Consider the following 20123-nt stretch of genomic DNA (forward strand, 5'->3'; position numbering starts at 1 on the left):
CATGTTATTTGATCAACAGGATCCCCACCAAAGTCCTCCAAGATATCTCTCCCTTTCAGGTATTAAACAAAATAAAACCTCCAATTGATCACTTGCGTGTTTTTGGGTGTGTGTGTTATGTCTTGATACCAGGGGAACAGAGAAACAAGCTTGAAGCCAAGAGTGTCAAAGGCATGTTCATAGGATATACTCATGCGCAGAAGGGGTACAAGTGCTACATACCTGAATCAAGAAGAGTTATGGTCTCAAGGGATGTTAAGTTTGTGGAATCAAAGGGATACTATGATGAGAAGAGTTGGGAAAGCCTTCAGGATCTCTCACAAGGATCTTCAGATAGGGCAAACAACTTGAGAATCATTCTGGAAAACCTAGGCATCAGCCAGCCTCAAACAAGTGGCATACCGAGCACTTCACCTATACCTCCAGTTGTGGATGAAGCTGCATCAGTTGAAGAAGCAGTCCATCCTGATCATGAGGGGGGAAACCAACCTAATTTGCAAGTTATCCATGAGGAAGCTATCCCTGAAGAAGATATCCATGACGAAGCTATCCACGAGGAAACTATCCAAGAAGGATCTATCCAAGAAGAAGTTGTTAATGATCAAGATGGAATGCAACAAGAAGTTCGACCATTAAGGAGGAGTACAAGGGTGAAGAAACCATCTCAGTGGATGGACACCAAAGTATACTTCAACAACAATGCAGTAGCTCATCCTATCCAAGCAACATGTTCTTTTGCGAGACTATCTGAAGAGCATGTAGTCTTCATCAGCAACCTAGATCAAGAGTATGTACCAAAGACTTATGAAGAAGCCATGAAGCATGAAGAGTGGAGAGCGTCAGTTGGGGATGAAGTTGGTGCCATGATCAAGAATGATACTTGGTATGAAACTGAGCTCCCCAAAGGAAAGAAAGCTGTTACAAGCCGTCTACTCTTCACCATCAAGTACCTTGCCAATGGGAAACCAGAAAGAAAGAAAACAAGGCTAGTTGCAAGAGGATACACCCAAGTCTATGGAGAAGACTATCTGGATACATTTGCACCAGTAGCTAAACTCCACACCATAAGGTTTCTACTCTCATTGGCAGTGAATTTGGAATGGGATTTATGGCAGATGGATGTCAAAAATGCTTTTCTTCAAGGAGAGCTGGAGGATGAGGTTTACATGAGGCCACCTCCGGGTATGGAAGACATGGTCAAGCCAGGGAATGTCCTAAGGTTGAAGAAAGCAATCTATGGGTTAAAACAGTCACCAAGGGCTTGGTACCACAAACTGAGTACAACTCTCAATGGAAGAGGGTTTGTAAAGTCAGAAGCTGATCATACACTCTTCACACTCACAAGCAAGCAAGGAATTGTGGTGATTCTTATTTATGTAGATGATATTATCATCACAGGAAGTGACAAGGAAGGTATTATCTCAACCAAAGTCTTTCTTAAGTCTACTTTTGATATTAAAGATTTGGGTGAGCTAAAGTACTTTCAAGGGATAGAAATATGCCGCTATAAAGAGGGGTTTTTCTTATCTCAAAGGAAGTACACACTTGATCTTTTGAATGAGGCAGGAAATCTTGGAGCGAAAGTAGCCAAGACTCCACTAGAAGATGGGTATAAGGTGCTGCGTGAGGGGGAGATTGAAGACAAGCCCTATACTGACGTTAAACACTATAGAAGAATTGTAGGAAAGCTGATATACCTCACCATCACCAGGCCTGATGTATGCTTTGCAGTTAACCAAGTAAGCCAGAATATGCAAGCTCCCAAGATACACCATTGGAACATGGTTGAAAGGATCCTAAGATACCTAAGAGAGGCGCCAGGGCAAGGAGTGTGGATGGGATGCAACAAAAATACAGAGATAGTTGGGTATTGTGATGCTGATTGGGCAGGAGACAGAGTGGATAGGAGATCCACTACCGGCTATTGTACATTTATTGGAGGCAATCTTGTCACTTGGAAGAGCAAGAAACAGAAGATAGTGTCATGCTCAAGTGCCGAAGCTGAATATAGGGCGATGAGGAAGCTCACTAGTGAGTTGATTTGGATCAGAAACCTACTTCGAGACTTGGGTATAGAGACATCAACTCCAATCACCATGCATTGTGATAATCAAGCAGCAATACACATAGCTTCCAACAGTGTGTTCCATGAGAGGACTAAACACATTGAGGTGGATTGTCATAAAGTTAGGCAAGCAGTGGAACAAAGGATCATCTTACCCTGCTACACAAGAAGTGAGGATCAACTAGCTGACATCTTTACCAAGGCTGCAAGCACCAAGGTTTGCGAGTTCATACATTCCAAGTTAGGACTCGTAGATTTTTCTTCACACTAATCCTCTTAGCCATGAAGTGTTCTACTCTTTTTCCTTGGCTTGGTTTTTATCCCATGAGGTTTTTCCAAGCTAAAGGTTTTAATGAGGGAATGCTTCATGGTTTCCAAGTTTGACCAGTCCCTATGGTCAAGCTTGAGGGGGAGTGTGAAGATGAAGCAATAAGAAATAAGATGGTTGGTTAAGGTCTCAAGACAATGGAGATACCACTACAAGAGACAAGCATGCATGGTTGGTTAAGGTCTCAAGACAATGGAGATACCACTACAAGAGACAAGCATGCATGGTTGGTTAAGGTCTCAAGACAATGGAGATACCACTACAAGAGACAAGCATGCATGGTTGGTTAAGGTCTCAAGACAATGGAGATACCACTACAAGAGACAAGCATGCATGGTTGGTTAAGGTCTCAAGACAATGGAGATACCACTACAAGAGACAAGCATGCATGGTTGGTTAAGGTCTCAAGACAATGGAGATACCACTACAAGAGACAAGCATGCATGGTTGGTTAAGGTCTCAAGACAATGGAGATACCACTACAAGAGACAAGCATGCATGGTTGGTTAAGGTCTCAAGACAATGGAGATACCACTACAAGAGACAAGCATGCATGGTTGGTTAAGGTCTCAAGACAATGGAGATGCCACTACAAGGGACAAGCATGTATGGTGGGTTAAAGTCTCAAGACAATAGATTATTAGTTTATCATATCTCATCTACCATTTGCCATACTTGTAACCCCTATATATATGGGATGTTCCCATAAGCAAATTAATCAAGCAAATAAGATTTTCCTTATTTACTCTATCTCTCTCTACTTTCTAGATTAAACATCTATCTCTTGTTCTTCACTATGTTCTTCAATTTCTAACAGATCTTCTACGCCTGTTCGACTCTGCAGGTGAGAATTTTTTTAAAAAAGAAGAAGCTAGTTGTGTTGAGCACTGTCGTAGAGATTCACTTACTTCGTCGGTTCCTTACGAAACAGAACAAAACGACTGTCAGTAACATTACGGCTGCAATCAAACTGATGAGAATGAAGACGGCTCTCATCTTGCCTAATGCGCCCTTTCTGTTCCACCCTACTGCAACAAGCAAACAAACTGATATTAACTACTTACAAACTCCTTTACACCGACACGTTTCTTCCATTTTTACCAAAAAATGTTTTAGAGCCGTCAATAATTTGTAGAATAGATTTATATATATATATATATTACCCATCTCTTCCCTGTCTACACGTATGTAGAAATCTTGTCCAGAGTTCACGTAAATCCTTGTATCTAATATGCCGCCGTGCCATGTCAAGCATCCAGTTGCTCCTCTGTCACTCTCGTGGTAAGCGCTTGCGTACGCAACACAAGAGCAGTTCCTCAAGCACCTATTCTCGCACTCCTCTAATGTTATCTTCATATCCACAGTTGCATTTGATGTGTCGGGAATCTTCACGCTCCTTAACTTCACAAACCCTTCTTTCTCACGGCATATTGAAGCATAGTTTTTCTTTGTACACCCACCCGAAGTGTCCCTCAAGAGCCAATCCCGGGGCATCTTTGGCTCAAAACCAGGCAGGCATGTGCACTCAAACGCTTCCGTACTTGTGGGATCGCAGTAACCGTTAAGGCCACAGTGTGCATAGTAGTCGCAATCCTCTTTAGGAGCTGACCAGAAACCGTTCCATCTCTTGTCCCTCGCAATCCATGTGAAACGTTGCATGTTTCCCGTCTCCTTCACCATCATTCTAGTTATGACTGAAGCATCCGTTACACCGTAAGTGATCGATACTTCGTCCTGATTATTAACAAACGAGCTATTGAAGATATATCCTCTTGTCATTCCAGGCACTCCGCTCCACTTCTGCCCGGTCCACGTCCCCGCACGCCACCAAGGGATCAGACCTTTATACAGAATCAGCTGCGGGAATCCCACACGTTTTATCCGGTACGTGAAGATCCCTGAACCTGGGTCGCCAGGAGATCTCCAAGATGTCAGAACGCGATTCAAGCCGTCTTTTCGTGTGAACCCCAATCTCATGAACGGAAGAAAAGTGTCTGTCGGATGATCAAAGCTCTCCCAGAAACATCTCCCTGTGACTAAATCAAGCAGAACAAGGATCCCTATATCGGAGAGTTTCGCAACTAGAGTTGCTTCCAAGATACTATCTGAAACGTTAGTTGACCAGACAGGTTCTGTTTCATTAACTGATGATGCATAGACGCAGAGATTCCCTCTGCTGGTGAACTTTATCAGACCAGATTTATCATTAACGGGACGGTCTCTGTTTGCAACCCATACAACAGTCTGCTCAGAGATTTCAGCATACCAAATTCCGACATATCGGAGCTTCGAAAGAGGAGAGCTGAAGAATCCAAAGGCGAATCTCTTCCTTTCAGAGAATATAACATCACCATCTCTCAAGGAATGTCTTCTCATGATCATATCACCGCAGACACAAGATTGTAGGAAGGAGAAAAAGAAGATGATGAAGACAATCATAGTTTCAGTGTTCGTCATGAAACGTGAAGATGTATGTATGATCAGAGTAGAGCTGAAATAGTTCATGACGTGGAAATGAATGCTGTGTCGGTAGTAAAAACCAAGTGGGTCACACGTGAACTAACAAACTTTAATTGTAGAGTCCTACTCTGCCTCATCGATCAGTCACACCCATAACCCTTCTAAAAGGGCACCAACTAATAATCAAGTCCACACAATCCTTCACTAAATAGCCAGGCCCCGTTTACGTACAATAATAAATATTTACTTATGTAGTTATGTATGAACATTACACATACACGTCGTTGTTCACTTTACCGGCGAATCTTATCATACCGAAAGAAACCAACCACAAATTTCTCTTCTTCGGAAGCTATAACATTGCCATTTATCATGGCTTTCTTTCTCATCTAAACAGATGAGTCATTTCACCGCTACTCGTGTGAGTTGTTGTTGATGTGCGTTGAATATGTTACATCTAGGCGACGGATGTTACATAATCGTACACTGACTCAGTTGATCAAGTTATTATGGATGTGATATCTGATCGTGGCTTTAGACCTATGAATCCTCTCAAATCCCCTTAGAGCAGGATTAACCCTGTATCTAAGGTGGTATCTTAAGGAAAATTATGATTCAAACAAAATAAAAAATGACAATTATAAGAAGGAACGTCTCCTAATGTGGGATTAAAAGAGACGTCCCTTATGGTGCATGTGGCAGTGTTTATTGGGCCGTGTGGTAATGAGAATGGGCAAGAAAAAAAAGACCCATGCGTTCTTCTTTTCTCTCCTTTTCGATGCTCTGTCTCTCTCTCTCTCTATCTCTCGTTCCTGATTTGCGCATGTGTCGGAGATGAATCGAAGAGGCGTTTTATGAATCAAAAGGCAGAATCATGTGATTGTGTTGGGATTACGAGAAGGGAATTGAAGCGGTACAAGCTTTGCATGCGAACCGAAGAGTCTGTTTTCGGAATCGAATGGCGAATCGAAGCGGTAGAAGCTTTGCATGCGAATCGAAGAGGTATGTCTCTGACTTTGTTTCGGTTTGTCTTTTTCGGTTCTATATCTCTCTCTATCGCTCGCGACCGGAATACGCATGCAACTGAGACGAATTGAGACAACATGTTCGAATCGAAAGGTAAAGAATCTGTCTCTCTCTTTGTTGTTTTGTTTTTGTGTTCTCAATTATCAGAGTTTAAGAGTTTAAGTGAGTGAATCACAATGGAAATGCTATATACATAATTTTAAAACGTTAATCTCTATTAGTGAATCAGTGAAAATTATTCCTCTTTCGTATGTTGTCCGAAAAGATTTAATTTTGTTTGTTTTTGTTTGATTGTATTTAATTTGTGCTGGGTTTATGTGTGATGGTGAAACGCAGAAGCTTTGTTCAGTTTTGATGCGGAGCATCAACGGTTGCAAGTCTTGCAAGCATCTCAATAAATTCCGGTTTCTTCTCTGCAAAGTCAAGGTTCGTACCCTCCTTTACAGCTCCCTCTGAAATGTAGATGCCTTGATAAGTGTTAGGTAATAAATACATGTCTTGAGCTGTGCTTGGTTTGATGTTTGATGGTGATTATTGTTAGTTTATCGTTGGGTTAGTGTAATGTAATAAATACATGTTAGGTTAGATAGGATGGATATTAATTTGCTCTGAATGTGTTTAGATAAGTGTCAAGTCCGTTTGGTTGAGTGTGATGAATGCCATCAGCTCTTCTCTTCCATTTATTTAACACACTCCTTTATCTCTTTCTTAAACATATTCCTGATCTTTCACACTTCAATCTCTCTTCTTAATCATTTTCGTCTCTCTTCTTGGTCATCTCTTCTATTTCTCTTCTTTGACAATTTGAATATGGATTATAATCCATATTCAAATTATGTTGATCTTCTTGATAGTCAACGAGAAAATGTCATTTCTCTAGACTCTCCGCCAGCTCCTGTATTTCGCAGAGAAGGCACTCAAGATTCCAGCTTCGGTGACTCTCCTCCACAGCGTAGAGAAAGAAGGACGTGGTCCCCTTCGGATGATATAGTGCTCATCAGCTCGTGGTTAAACACGAGCAAAGATCCTGTTGTAGGGAATGACTAAAAGTCAGGTCATTTTTGAAACAGAGTTGCAGCTACTTTGGCGCCAATCCGAAGCTTGCAGGCTGTGAAAAAAGAGAGTCAATGCACTCCAAGCAACGGTGGCACAAGATCAACGATCTTGTTTGCAAGTTCTGTGGCGCATATGAATCTGCAGCCAGGGAGAAAACAAGCGGGCACAATGATAATGATATCCTGAAGCAAGCTCACGAAATCTTCTACAATAACTATAAAAAAAAATTCACTCTTGAGCATGCTTGGAAAGAGCTACGCAACGACCAGAAATGGTGTGATCTATCTTCTCCTAAAACCGAGAGAATCTCTAAAGGAGGAAGTTAGATGATGGTGCACAATCATCTACATCTCACGCTACTGTGAACAAGACTGGTGAAGCAGATGAGGGAACGGTTCGGCCCCCGGGTGTTAAGGCAGCCAAGAGGCTCGGTAAGAAGACAATGAAAGAGGAGAAAGGGCTGTCGGAGTTTAAGGAGATATGGTCTATTAAAGAAGAGGATATGACTAGGAAAGAAAGGATCGTGAAGATGGGTCTACTTGACCGTCTACTTGCAAAACCAGAACCACTCCCCGAGTATGAAGAGTCTCTAAAGAAGAAGCTCATTAGCGAGCTGTTTTAGTTTGTATCATGTTGTAGTTTGTCGAGTGTTGTGTCATGTCCTTTGATGTTTGTTGTTTGTTTGTTGTTTTAACGAGCTGTTTGATTATGAACTCTGTCTAATTTGAATTATTATCGGTTGTTGTTTCTTGGTTGTGTTACGTCCTTTGATGCTATAAAAGCTTTGTTGTTCACATGTTCTTGTCGATTGTTGTTCACGGTTCTGTCATTCACATGCTATAAGCTTTGTTGTTCACATGTTTCTTGTCTTCTCTCATTATTTTCAGGTAAATAAGAAGTGAAAGTGTGGAGCTTTGGGAGAGGAAGTGACATGATTTGTAATCTTGTGTCACGGTTTCAAAAGGACATACAGCTTGTATTATTGACTACTGTTATAGCACGTAGTTGTAAAGTCATGCAAGTGACATGTTTTGTAGTTTTGTAGTTTTGTAATCTTGTGTCACGGTTTCAAAAGGCCATACAACTTGTATTATTGACCATACTCAAATTTTCTATATAAACTCTTCTATTGTTGGTTGTTTCTTCACAACTGGTAAACTTTTATTCTCTCTTGCATGGTTCTGTCTTTACAACTTCTAAACGTGTAAACTCTTATTCAACTCGTAAAAGAATCAAAGTCCTTTATCCCAACTCGTAAATTCTTTCTCCATCTTATAACTTCGAGTCCATACCAAAAGAATTCTTGTTGTTCCCTCTTTGAAATTTCAAGTCCATATCAAAAGTCCATAATCTCTTTTTCACGAAAACTCTTTCTCCCTCTCGTAAATGGCTTTTTCTTCTCATAATACTTTCGAGGGTTCAAATGATGATGCTCTTGATCAATATTTTGATCAATATTTTGATCAATGTTTTGATCAAACGTTCGAGAATTTGGCAGGCGATTATGGTGATCAAGAAGAAAAGAAAAAGAAAAAAAAAACGAGTTTACATTGAAAGAAAACGTGAAGAAGGAAATGTACGTTTATGGAATGATTATTTCAGCGATACTCCCACATTTCCTCAAAATCTATTCCGACGACGATTTCGAATAAACAAATCATTGTTCATGCGTATTGTCGATCGACTCTCCAATGAAGTTCAATTCTTTGAACAAAAGAGAGATGGTCTCAAAAGGCTTAGTCTCTCTCCACTCCAAAAGTGTACAGCAGCCATTCGTGTCTTGGCATATGGTACTGCGGCCGACACGGTCGACGAATACCTCAGACTCGGTGAAACCACAACTCGGTCATGTGTGGAGAATTTTGTGGAAGGAATAATTTATTTATTCGGGGACGAGTACCTACGAAGACCAACACCAGCTGATCTTCAACGTCTACTTGATATTGGAGAGCATCGTGGATTTCCCGGGATGATAAGAAGCATCGATTGTATGCATTGGGAGTGGAATAATTGTCCCACCGCTTGGAAAGGGCAATATTATCGTGGTTCGGGTAAACCAACAATCATTTTAGAGGCGGTTGCTTTGTATGATCTATGGATATGGCATGCGTTTTTTGGACCTCCAGGTACCTTAAATGATATCAATGTTCTTGATCGCTCACCTGTTTTTGATGACATAATAAAAGGACAAGCTCCGCAAGTCACTTACTCTGTCAATGGAAGAGAGTATCATATGACTTACTATCTCACCGATGGTATTTACCCGAGATGGGCAACTTTTATCCAATCTATTCCAATACCACAAGGGCCGAAAGCAGTTTTATTTGCTCAACATCAAGAAGCTGTCCGAAAAGATGTCGAGCGTGCTTTTGGAGTCTTGCAAGCTCGCTTTGCCATTGTTAAAAATCCAGCACTTTTTTTGGGATAAAGTGAAAATTGAGAAGATTATGAGAGCATGTATCATACTTCATAATATGATAGTAGAAGACGGACGAGATGGATACACTCAATTTGATGTTTCAGAGTTCCAACAAGGAGAAGACACTGGAAGTTCACATGTGGATCTCATGTACTCTACAGATATCCCTACAAATATCGCCAATATGATGAATGTTCGAACTAGAATTCGTGATAGACATATGCATCAACAACTAAAAGATGATTTGGTTGAACATGTATGGCGTAAATTTGGACATGATGAAGACAACAACTGAGCTTGGATGTTTCTTTCAAATTATTCTCGTTTATTTTACAAATTTTTGTATTTATGTTTTTATTTAAAAATATATGTTTAAAATGTTATCTTTTAATAAGTTTTATTTAATAAATATAAAAAAATATGTTTAATATTTTTTTTTAAAAAAATTATTAGTTAAGAGACTAGCATTGGAGGATACAAATGTAGGCGTTTATTAACAAAATCTCTTAAGCCACATTTACTAATAAAAAATAACTAAGAGATGTTAATAAGAGCTGTGGGTTAATGTTGATCTTATCCCTTCATTTTTTGAAGGCTTTTGCACTCAAAAAACCCATCATCCCCTCAAATTTTAAGGAGGTGAATAGTACACTTTCAAATTTGAGGGTATACTATTCACCCCCTTAAAACACTATTTACTTTTCAGTTTAGTCATTTTATTTATATATGTTGAATGATTGTGTACTTATTATTTTTATTCTGCATTTTAGTATTATAATTATATTGGCACTTAAATATTATAATTATGATCTTATAAAATTATATTTAAATAATAATTGTATATTAATAAATATTATATACCAATATATAATAATATTAATAAAAATACAATATAAACATATTATTTCACACAATACATTTCGAATATTTACGCAAATATAAAGTATAATACAATTATAATATTTTACATCAAAATAAAAGTTACATGAGGTGAAATATTACACATTAAAATATATATTACAATACTAATATTCATGTAATTTGGTCTTGAACCTCCAAAATCACCAAAATATTCTCGATATAAATTTGGAGCAGTCCCTTCGGATTGTTGTTGCTGAGCTCTTTTTCGTATGATTCTTGCTTGTTCAGATCAGATAAACGGAGTTTAAATTTGTCAACAAGATATTATTTTCTTCCTCCATTTCTCAGGATCCTATTGTCGCAGGATCCTCCCGTTATTGGAAGAAAGAGATATTGCATAATATAATGATTTCATGTATTATAATGCATAACATGATAATTGAAGATGAAAGAGATATCAACACACCGATTCGAGATGCAAGACTGGCGCCGCCAATAAACGTTGAAATGGCCATAAATGAAGATATGCGTTTTCAACAATTTTTAGCACGTAATCGTCGGATAAAAAATATGGAAGCTCATTTATCACTTAAAACACATTGATTGAGCATATATGGGAGCATTACGGAAATAATCGTATTGATTATTTTTGTATTTTATATATATTTTTTATCTGAATTGTTTGTGTTTTATTATTATATGTAATTTTATGTTTTAATGTTTTTATTTTTATTTTTATTAAAAGTAATTTGATTTATAATTAATTTTTTTTACTAAATATGTCAATACCATATATTAATATGTGCTTATTGTTTATTTATTGAAGACTAAATTAAAAAATATAAACTTTTAAGAGAAAAAATATGAGGGCCACCATTGGAGAACCAGCCCTTCGTCCCTTTATTTTAAGGGTGAACCCATTAAAAATGAAGGGCTTGTTGGAGATGCTCTTAGGCTCTTAGCCCTGAGAATGAACCACGTTAAATATTTGTGTGTTGTAACATCGCTTTATTCATATGTTTCCACGTCCGTCACAACAATTGCAATACAGAAAATGAGTAATGATCATGCCCGGCCGTGATCTGCATACCACCGATGATGCACGTAGCGCCGATACATCAGGGAATCGCATTTGACGACTGGAAATTTACGATTCACCCTCTTTTTAACTCGAATTTTCCATTTTATAACTTTTTTTAGAGAGCCTATCTAGTTTCTTTGGGCCCTAATTGGGCTCACTAGATCAGTTTTGCTAGTCAATCTATCGTGAAAAAGAAAATCCTCTATATATTAATTAATAATCATTTAAAAAGTTGTAGCATATATTTTGTACTAATTACAAAGAAAACTTAATGATGTTTCACTTAATTATGATGTCAATTTGGCATACATGGTAGCACAAGAATCAATTGTAGATCCAAAATTTAATCGCTAAGAACGTTATATTAACCCAAAATAAAGGAAACATGTATTCTTTCCTTAAATAAAAGCTACGGTATTACCCAATATGATTAACATATATATGACAATTAATGATTATGAATAATAAAGATTTGATAATAATTTTTTGTATCCTTTCTCATTTTTGTTTAGTTTTATATTATTAAAAGAAATTAAACAATCACATTATATATATAATAAAAAAAATAGATTTCTTCTTATATGTTATATTATTAATTTTTAAACCACTATAATTTACAAAAATGTTAATTATTTTTGTTTTAACAAGATAAAACATGATCATAAAATCGTATTAATATAAATTTTATTTAATAGATATTTATATTAAATCACGTATATATATATATATATATATATATATCTATTTTTATAGCGTTTAATTAAACTATGTACCATTTAAAAATACATAAATATGTTAATTTTAAAATTTGCATTGAAAAAGTATTGAGATCTTGTTATTTTAGTTTTGAAATTTGCATAAAAAAAATATCACATCGAAAATTTGGGGATTAATAGTTACATCAAATATACAAATGTTAATAAAACCATATGAGTAAGAAGTCTCAATAATAAATATTTATATTAAAATATACTATATATTTATGTCAATATCATTGAAATTTAATTATATACCATATAAAATAAATAAATAAAATGATTATTTTGATTTATTAACCATAAAATTATTGTTAATAAACAAGATGTGTTATTTTGATTTATTTGATTACTCTATTCTCCTATATATTAATTGAAAAACAATTGATACTCTAGCAAGTGTAAGATTTAATTAATTAATATTGTTCAAAAATCTTACAAGAGATCGACACAACGAATATTTATTTAGAAGTTATTGAAATCACCTAGTGAGAACATGGATTGCACAACAAATTTGTTTTCCCAACCCTAACCTCCATTCTATTCGTTACAACACCGACAGAGAGTATATGGAAGTGTCGATTGCCAATCTGAAATGTTAACGTTTCTTTAGTTCAACCATTGTTTTCCTTAAATGAACCTAGAACATTTTTTAATGATTAACTAAATGGACCACATACATAGTAAAATGCGTTTTGATTTAAAAATAATTGCATTTCCAAAATCAATATGAACCATCATCATTTTCGTTTAAAATTTTGTTACAATAAAAATATAGGATTGGGCAAAAAATTCAAATAAAAAAAATGAACCAAACCCGATCCAAAAAATAGTACTGAACTTTAACCAAAATTGGTTTGATATCCGAATGGGTTCAAAATTTTGGTATCTAGAGAACCAGAACCAAACCTGATCCGAACTGAAATATTTCGGGTATCCGAATATATATATGAACCAGATTAATATATTTAAATAGATTAATTATTTTTAAATTTAATATCTAAAATAGTTACAAAATATATGAGATGTATTTAAGTTGTCCAAAATACTCGAAAATATATACAAATAGTTATAATTACATGTTTTAAATAGCTAAACGGTACTTAAAATACCTAAACTACTTAAATATCTATTGATTTCCTATCCAAATATTTAAGCTAAACCAATTTATATGTTAAGTTTAAATATTTTGGCATACATTATTAAAATTTATATATTATATATTATTTTTATTTTTATATTTTGAAAAATTTAAAGTATATATGAACTCTAATTTTTGAAAAAAGAAATAGATTATCTGAACCAAAACTCGAACCAAACCCGCAAAGATCCAAACCGAACCAAATCGCAAAGATCCGAACCGAACCAAACCGCAACGATCTGAACCGAACCAAACCGCAACGATCTGAACCGAACCAAACCGCAACGATCTGAACCGAACCAAACCGCAAGGATCCGAACCAAACCAAATGGTACTTGAATGCTCACCTCTAATCAAATGTAAAAAAAAATTTACTTATAACAAAATGTATATTGTTTATAATATTTAAATACAATATATTTTAAAAAAAATCACCTCTTGCAAGGCGCAAATTATCATCTAATTTGTATTACTAAAGTAGAAACTCTTTTTAGATTTTCATAGGGTTATGCAAACAAACCGAATCTGAAAACCCCAGTTAAAGCTGACCCAATCAAAACGAATCTAAACTAAATCCGACATAAATATCAAATGAGATTTGTTTTATGGTATTTCGGATTATGAGTTTTATCTAAACTGAATCCGAACCTGAATAGATATTCCAAAAACTCATAAACTAAAATTTCAGAAAATACTCATACCAAACCTAACTCAATCCCGAATAAATATGCAAAATACTATAAAAAATTTGAGTACCTAAAATAATGATATATTACATGAGTAAAAATTAAATACTTAGTTTAATATATTTTGGTATGCGGTGCCAGGGCCGGGGCCCATGCACAAAAAGGGTCCATAAATTTTTTAATTTTTTGTAGCATTAAATCATTTTAGGTTTTAAAGATAATCATTAGAATTTAAATCTCCGCATGGTCGATTGAAAATGGGTAACGGATTTGAATAAAAGTTTTTTAAATTTGTCAATTTTAGGCTTTAAAAATATGTTTTCTTGTTTTGTACACGGTCATAAAAAATAAATTATATATGATGGTTCTAGAGCTAAACCGAAACCATATTGTTATTTGGTCATTCATTTATTTGTTAACACGCTTTCATCAAAAATTATTGTATGCTTGAAGGTGGTCAGGAAGAAAACCCAACATATTCCTAAATACAGTTCAACTTATATCTATTTTTCTTAATATATTTTTGTTTCTTAAATACAGTTCAACGTATATTTGCTGGTCTTTCCCAGCTTTGTTTTCTTTCCCAGCTTTGTTTTTTTTTCTTTTGGACGTTCAGATTCCTATTCCTAAGTGTTATTTTTCCTTTTATTTGAATTTTTTATTCAATCACACAAAAGGTGCTTCAAGTAGATTTGTGAAAAGCTTAAGTGCTGATTAAAATTCGGGGTTGATCGTATGAATAACGTTTCTTAGTCAAATGATTTAGTTTCTGTTGGTTTTAGATTACGACATTAGTTATTTCAGTGAGCATAATAAGATGTTACACATTTGTTTTGCTTGTTTTGATTAACACAATTGTTTTATTTTGTTGCAATAAGCCATATTTTTCTTGCTTTACGGAGACAAAAAAAAATTTTCGCCCCAGGGCGTAAGAAGAGTTTAAGCCGGCCCTGTGCGGTGCTCTTCCTTCTACTTTATAGTGGACTTTACGATTTCAATGTTTTTTCGTTTCATGTTTATCGGATATGATGTGTTTGTATATAATTTTTGAGTTTTATTCTCTTATATCATTGTCTTTATTCACTAATTTTACTTGTCCAAAATTACAATATAACTAGAAAAAATCGTAAATTTTTGGTCTTTGTTTCATTGGATCCTAAAAAAAAATTGGAATTAAAAACCAGATTAAAATCCAAAATTATTTCGGTTCAACTGGATTTTGAAAATGTTATTAAACCCAAACAGAATCCGACTAAACCCAAACCACATTCGAACCGAACTTTTATAATATCCAAATGTGGCGAGAATTCGTAAACCCAAAAAACCAAAACCGTATGAACCCTAGCCGAATTCTGATTGGTCCCCCGGGCCTAGATTTATTTTTAAATATAACATTTTCTACCATCCCTGTATATTAATGGTAAAGTACTATACATTTTTCAATTTTCATACGTGCCATTTACGTATGTTTTGTTTCCTGCACTTGATTGATTATACACATCATCATCATTGTTGGCTTCATATTATCATAATCTTATTACTCGGTTAAGTTGACATTGTAAGACCATATGTAATGGATTACTCTATATTTTTATTTAGTTGAGTTCTATTCTAATTGTACTCTGTTTTAAAAAAAAATAGTAATGAATAAAAATAAATAAATATATTATAGAGTAGAAAATAAAATAAGAATAAAACTATTCTAGTTCAAACTCTATTTTAAAATGAAAAACGGAATAGAGTTAGGAATGATCTAAAAACTATAATCAAATATGGTTAAATTTACACTCTATAAGCATCAAAGAAACTTAATATATATTCCTTCCATTTCATATTAAGTGTCGTTTTAGAGAATTTTTTTCGTTACAAAATAAGTGTCGTTTTCGATTTTCAATGCAAAATTTATTAATTTTATTCAAAATTTATTTTTCTATTGGTTGAAATATGGTTAGGTGTATAGGTAATATTATTTTTTTTATAGGAAATGAACAAAATTAATTGTTTTCTTAATCCGTGTGCCGAAACCTAAAACAAATAATGAAACATATGGAGTATATAATTGTCATGCATTCAAACTATATATAATTTCTTATATAACTCATTTAATACAAGTACTTTGATCTTTTTTTTTTGGGGTGTAGGGTTAAATAAAAGTTTCTCAATTACGTTCAACAGCGAGCGCCTCTCTCTCTCTCTCTCTCTCTCTCTCTCTCTCTCTCTTTTTTTTTATCCTTGGAAACTGGAATAGCTCCGGCCATCGTAAAAGATTTCCTCTTCTTCAAGGTTTGTTTTCTCTTTTACGTTAATCGAATCACCTATCGGAATCATATAGGATCGTCGAAATCAGCCTGGGATAGACTTGAATGTTGCTCTATCTAGAATTATATTTGTCTTACCTCGGTTCAGATCTTGAAAAGAATTTTTTTTTTTTTTTTTTTGCGGGATCTATATTGATTTTAGCTGAACAGACAAAACACAGAGAAGCCTTCATTGCCTCTGTCTATTTTTTTCTTTGTGTTTTGTCTATTCTGTATTGATCCGGTTAAAGTTTTCTCAAGGTACATACATACCATACATGTTGCCAAGTAATAAAAGGACCAAGCTTTGACTCGCTTACCTCATCTTCAACCATTTGAGTTAGGATTGGATTCTTTTTCCTGTGCATCATCTAGGCTTCACTTTGTTTCATGAGACTATTGGCTTCTTGTTTGTGTGTGTATGCAATGTCCTTCAGGGTTTCTTTGCGTTCTTTCTATTTTTCAGTTTGGGACTTCTTGTAAATCAGAATAACCACTGGTGTTATTTTGTCTGCTGTGAAACTGCTGTTTGTGTTTATTAGCTCTTGACATACATCACCATGTCCCTTGATGAGTAACTGTTTGCATTTTTTTTTTGGTTTAAGCATGTTATACTCGTTGCTCTTCAGAACTACCCTTTCATGTTCTTGCTCCTTGTGGGATGTTGGCTTTACTGAATCTTGAACAAAGAAGCAAGTCTTTAGTAGTAAAAAACTAATATCATTTTTGTCTTTGTGGTCTCCCATCGCAGATATCAGAAGCTATATTTTGAGCCATGAGCACAGTAGCCAGGCCTTCTTCTTCAGCGACAACCTCTGTCGTCTTAGAAACCCCTGTTTCCCAGTCACAGCCGACAGAAAGATTAGTGCTCCGGTTGAACAGGAAGAAGAAGAAAGTCTCGTGGAAAGACGGGACAGTTGATAACGAGTTCATGCAGAAGAAGAGTTCAAAGAAGTGTTGCATCTTTCACAAACAGAAGCCCTTTGATGAGGATGACAGCGAAGAAGATGAAGATAACAACCACCACCATGATCATCATCATAACCACGAACACTGCGAATCTGGTGAGGCCTCATCGTCTAACGATTCTAAAGCAGTTGAGTAGTCAATTGTCATCATCACAATCTAGAGATATCTGAATCCTTGTAATAAGATCATGGGAGACGACTAATTCTTCTGAGGTTTTTGGTTTTGATGATCTTTTCTTCTTCTACCTGACACAGTAACACCTGTTGGGCTTTATTACTATATATATGTACATGTAATTTGCTATTGCACTGTAATGACGTATGATTCATTGCAATGCTGATTTATAACTACTTAAAAGCTGTATTGACAATTATGTGAGAGCATCTTTTCAGATATGATCGTTTAGACCCCTCGTGCTTGGAAAATGAGTCTGTATGCATAATGTTATTGTCATTTTTATACATTGGTTAGAAAAGTTAAAACCAGTTGTGTAATTTTATTCCAATCTAATATTAGAGGGTTCTTATTAAATCAAAACAAAGTGGTTCCTTTAATGTTGTTGGTGATTAGATACTAGTACTAAGCTTTATGATGGGGCCAATTACTAACCGGGCCATATGTTTGAACCTGCAGAAGCTAATTGATTAACTCCGTGTTAGTTGTAATTAAGTTGAAAAATTAGGATTCCAAATTAAGTAAACTAAGTGCAAGAGAGCCAGAGACCAAGGAAGGGCTGAGCTAATGGTATATCACTAAAAAGAGTTCACTGAGGATCATGTTTTTTACTTAACCAAGATTATAGCAGAGAATCTATTGCAAGTTGTTCACATAAAGTTCAGTAATATAAATTTGAACAAAAAAAAATGTTCAGTAATAGAACTTGTCAATGTGATTTCCATTGATTTTCTTAATAATACAAAGTCGTACATAACACATGGACAACAATACCTTGAAATTCAGTTATATACCAAAAAAAAAACTGTTACATAATTCTACTAATAAAAGTTGAGCTGAACAATAACGAGATGGTCTTGCTACGCATTGACTCTTCACTTTCACGAGTCTATACAAAAATAGACTTCATATGCGAAAGCCTCTGTCTAAGTTTCTCCAACTCCAGAGTGATATTCCTCGGGTTACTACCAGTCTTGGCAGGCATAGGAGACGACTCTGTGATCTTACTAACATCTCTACGCAAGAAGATATGATTCAACAAAGTCGATGCGTCTTTTCTATCATCTGCCTCGGGAGAGAAGCATGTCATCAGAAAGAGTTTTGCGTCAAAAGGAAGATCTCTTGGAATCAACAGCCCGTGGCAGTTCTTGAGATCCTTCAGTTTGTAGTCTGTATGCCACCAAGGTCTTTTTCCCGTGTACATCTCTAGTACAATACATCCCAAAGACCATAAATCAAGTCCCTTCCCTGTCTCGCCGTGAGAAATTGATTCGGGAGACATGTAGATCGCTGTTCCGGCAAAGGGCTGATGAGGTTGCCACCAGCTAGTGTCTCCATCTCTTCTTGTCAACCCGAAATCCGAAATCTTCAACTCGTAAGATGATCTCCAGGCACCGTTCTTGTTGACATAACTCGGGAAGATGAGTATGTTTGCTGGTTTGAGATCGCAGTGAACATAACCGTGTCCGTGGATGGTGGCTAATCCTTCTAGAAGCATACGAGTAAAATCTCTGACCAAAGCATCCGGTAACTTATTGTCTTGGAATTGGTTAGCGAAACTCCTCAAGCTTCCTCCAGGTGCGTACTCCATGTAAATCTTGTACTCCAAGCAACCTTCTTCGTTGCGTCTCTCTTGCACTTTGGTCCCATAGCACTGGACGATTCTCGGACATCCTTTGAGTTCCGACAGGATTTGAAACTCAATGTAGAGAGACTCGGCGTGTTTATGGTCGGAGGTTTTTGCGGCGGCGTAAAGGGTCTTGCCGTCGTGACGTCTTTTGTACTTGTAGAGACTCACTGAACCGAAAGAGCCTTCTCCTAGAAACTTCTCGAAATACAACTCTGGCCCCGCCATTGCAATAGAGCGATCGATTATTCTGAGAACTTGGTAAGAGATCGATTCTCTGAAGCGAGGACAAGAAGTTAGAAAACCTAAGCGAAAGTAAAAATCTGAGAACTGGTAATAAGCTTGGGGGAAGTCTCGACAAATATAAATAAAGCTACTAACGCGTCTATGTCATAAGATCAGTAACTGAATGTCTTCGGTCCCAAGTTTCTTCTTTTATTTTCCTTTTTTCAATTTACACAAAAACAAATAAAGATTTCCTTTTTTTTGGGAACAGAAAAGTTAATATCCGAAAGAAAAAGTAAATAACAGAAAAGGTACCGTTGTGTTTTTTTTCCGAAGTAAGCAATTAGTAATTGAGTAAATGAAATAGAACAAAGTACTGTTTTTTATTAGTAATATTAATGATCCGCATATCTATTTTTTTTTTTTGTCGTCAACTTTACAACCTCATACAGACTCTGTAAACCAAGCCGGAAGGTATTGATCCATGTAAACGACGAAAGACGGCTGAATCCTAACACTGCGTGCTAGGCTATCCGCCTTTGTATTATGCGCTCTTGGTACATGAACGATCTCTGATTGGAGGAAACTTGCTCTCAGATTTTTGATGTCTTCCAAATAACTTGCAAAATCTGGCCACTCTTCTGGTTCTGAAACCATCTTCACCAATTGAGAACAATCCGTTGCAAACGTAACCTGAGATTGACGTAAATTCCTCATACATTCCATAACCCAGAGTAATGCTTCCATCTCCGCATGGAGAGGAGAAAGGCTAGCCCGAACATTCCTCGCCCCCAGCAACCCAGCGAAGCCTTCTAAAGTGTTGTGCCAACCCTGGCCGGAGAAAGTATCTTTCTCTTTCCAGGAACCATCTGTGAAACACCATCGTCCTGGATTTAACAGTGAAGACCTAATCTCTTCCTGTGGGACCATCCTCTGTTCATTCACTAGTTGGG

The 20123-nt window shown here is 36.0% G+C and overlaps 3 protein-coding genes, 1 long non-coding RNA gene and 1 pseudogene across 4 annotated transcripts in view; 3 read left to right on the forward strand and 2 right to left on the reverse strand.

Moving 5' to 3' along the window:
- Positions 1 to 4869, reverse strand: part of LOC106342559 (G-type lectin S-receptor-like serine/threonine-protein kinase RKS1) — a 12180-nt gene extending 7311 nt beyond the window's left edge. The window contains exons 1-3 of the mRNA XM_013781532.1: positions 3557 to 4869; positions 3302 to 3421; positions 3213 to 3231 (exon numbers count right to left, since the gene is read on the reverse strand). Coding sequence (XP_013636986.1) covers positions 3213 to 3231; positions 3302 to 3421; positions 3557 to 4850 — 1433 coding nt within the window. The 5' untranslated portion in view covers positions 4851 to 4869. The remainder of the gene's footprint in view (positions 1 to 3212; positions 3232 to 3301; positions 3422 to 3556) is intronic.
- A 1043-nt stretch (positions 4870 to 5912) lies between these two features.
- On the forward strand, positions 5913 to 7947 carry LOC106340840. The gene is made up of 3 exons (XR_001269523.1): positions 5913 to 5972; positions 6216 to 6305; positions 7823 to 7947. It is a non-coding gene; the product is annotated as an uncharacterized LOC106340840 (long non-coding RNA).
- A 492-nt stretch (positions 7948 to 8439) lies between these two features.
- LOC106338128 lies at positions 8440 to 9418 on the forward strand (annotated as a pseudogene).
- Positions 9419 to 16025: 6607 nt separating this feature from the next.
- Positions 16026 to 17542, forward strand: LOC106339837 (type 1 phosphatases regulator YPI2-like). The gene is made up of 2 exons (XM_013778706.1): positions 16026 to 16161; positions 16927 to 17542. The coding sequence occupies exon 2, from the start codon at positions 16951 to 16953 to the stop codon at positions 17278 to 17280; it is 330 nt and encodes a 109-aa protein (XP_013634160.1). The 5' UTR covers positions 16026 to 16161; positions 16927 to 16950; the 3' UTR covers positions 17281 to 17542.
- A 665-nt stretch (positions 17543 to 18207) lies between these two features.
- LOC106338129 (mitogen-activated protein kinase kinase kinase ANP1-like) lies at positions 18208 to 19234 on the reverse strand. Its single transcript, XM_013777173.1, has one exon. It carries the CDS (start codon positions 19171 to 19173, stop codon positions 18208 to 18210), a length of 966 nt encoding a protein of 321 aa, XP_013632627.1. The 5' UTR covers positions 19174 to 19234.
- Positions 19235 to 20123: the final 889 nt, after the last annotated feature.

The sequence above is a fragment of the Brassica oleracea genome, chromosome C4 (assembly GCF_000695525.1).
Source record: "Brassica oleracea var. oleracea cultivar TO1000 chromosome C4, BOL, whole genome shotgun sequence".
NCBI lineage: Eukaryota > Viridiplantae > Streptophyta > Magnoliopsida > Brassicales > Brassicaceae > Brassica > Brassica oleracea.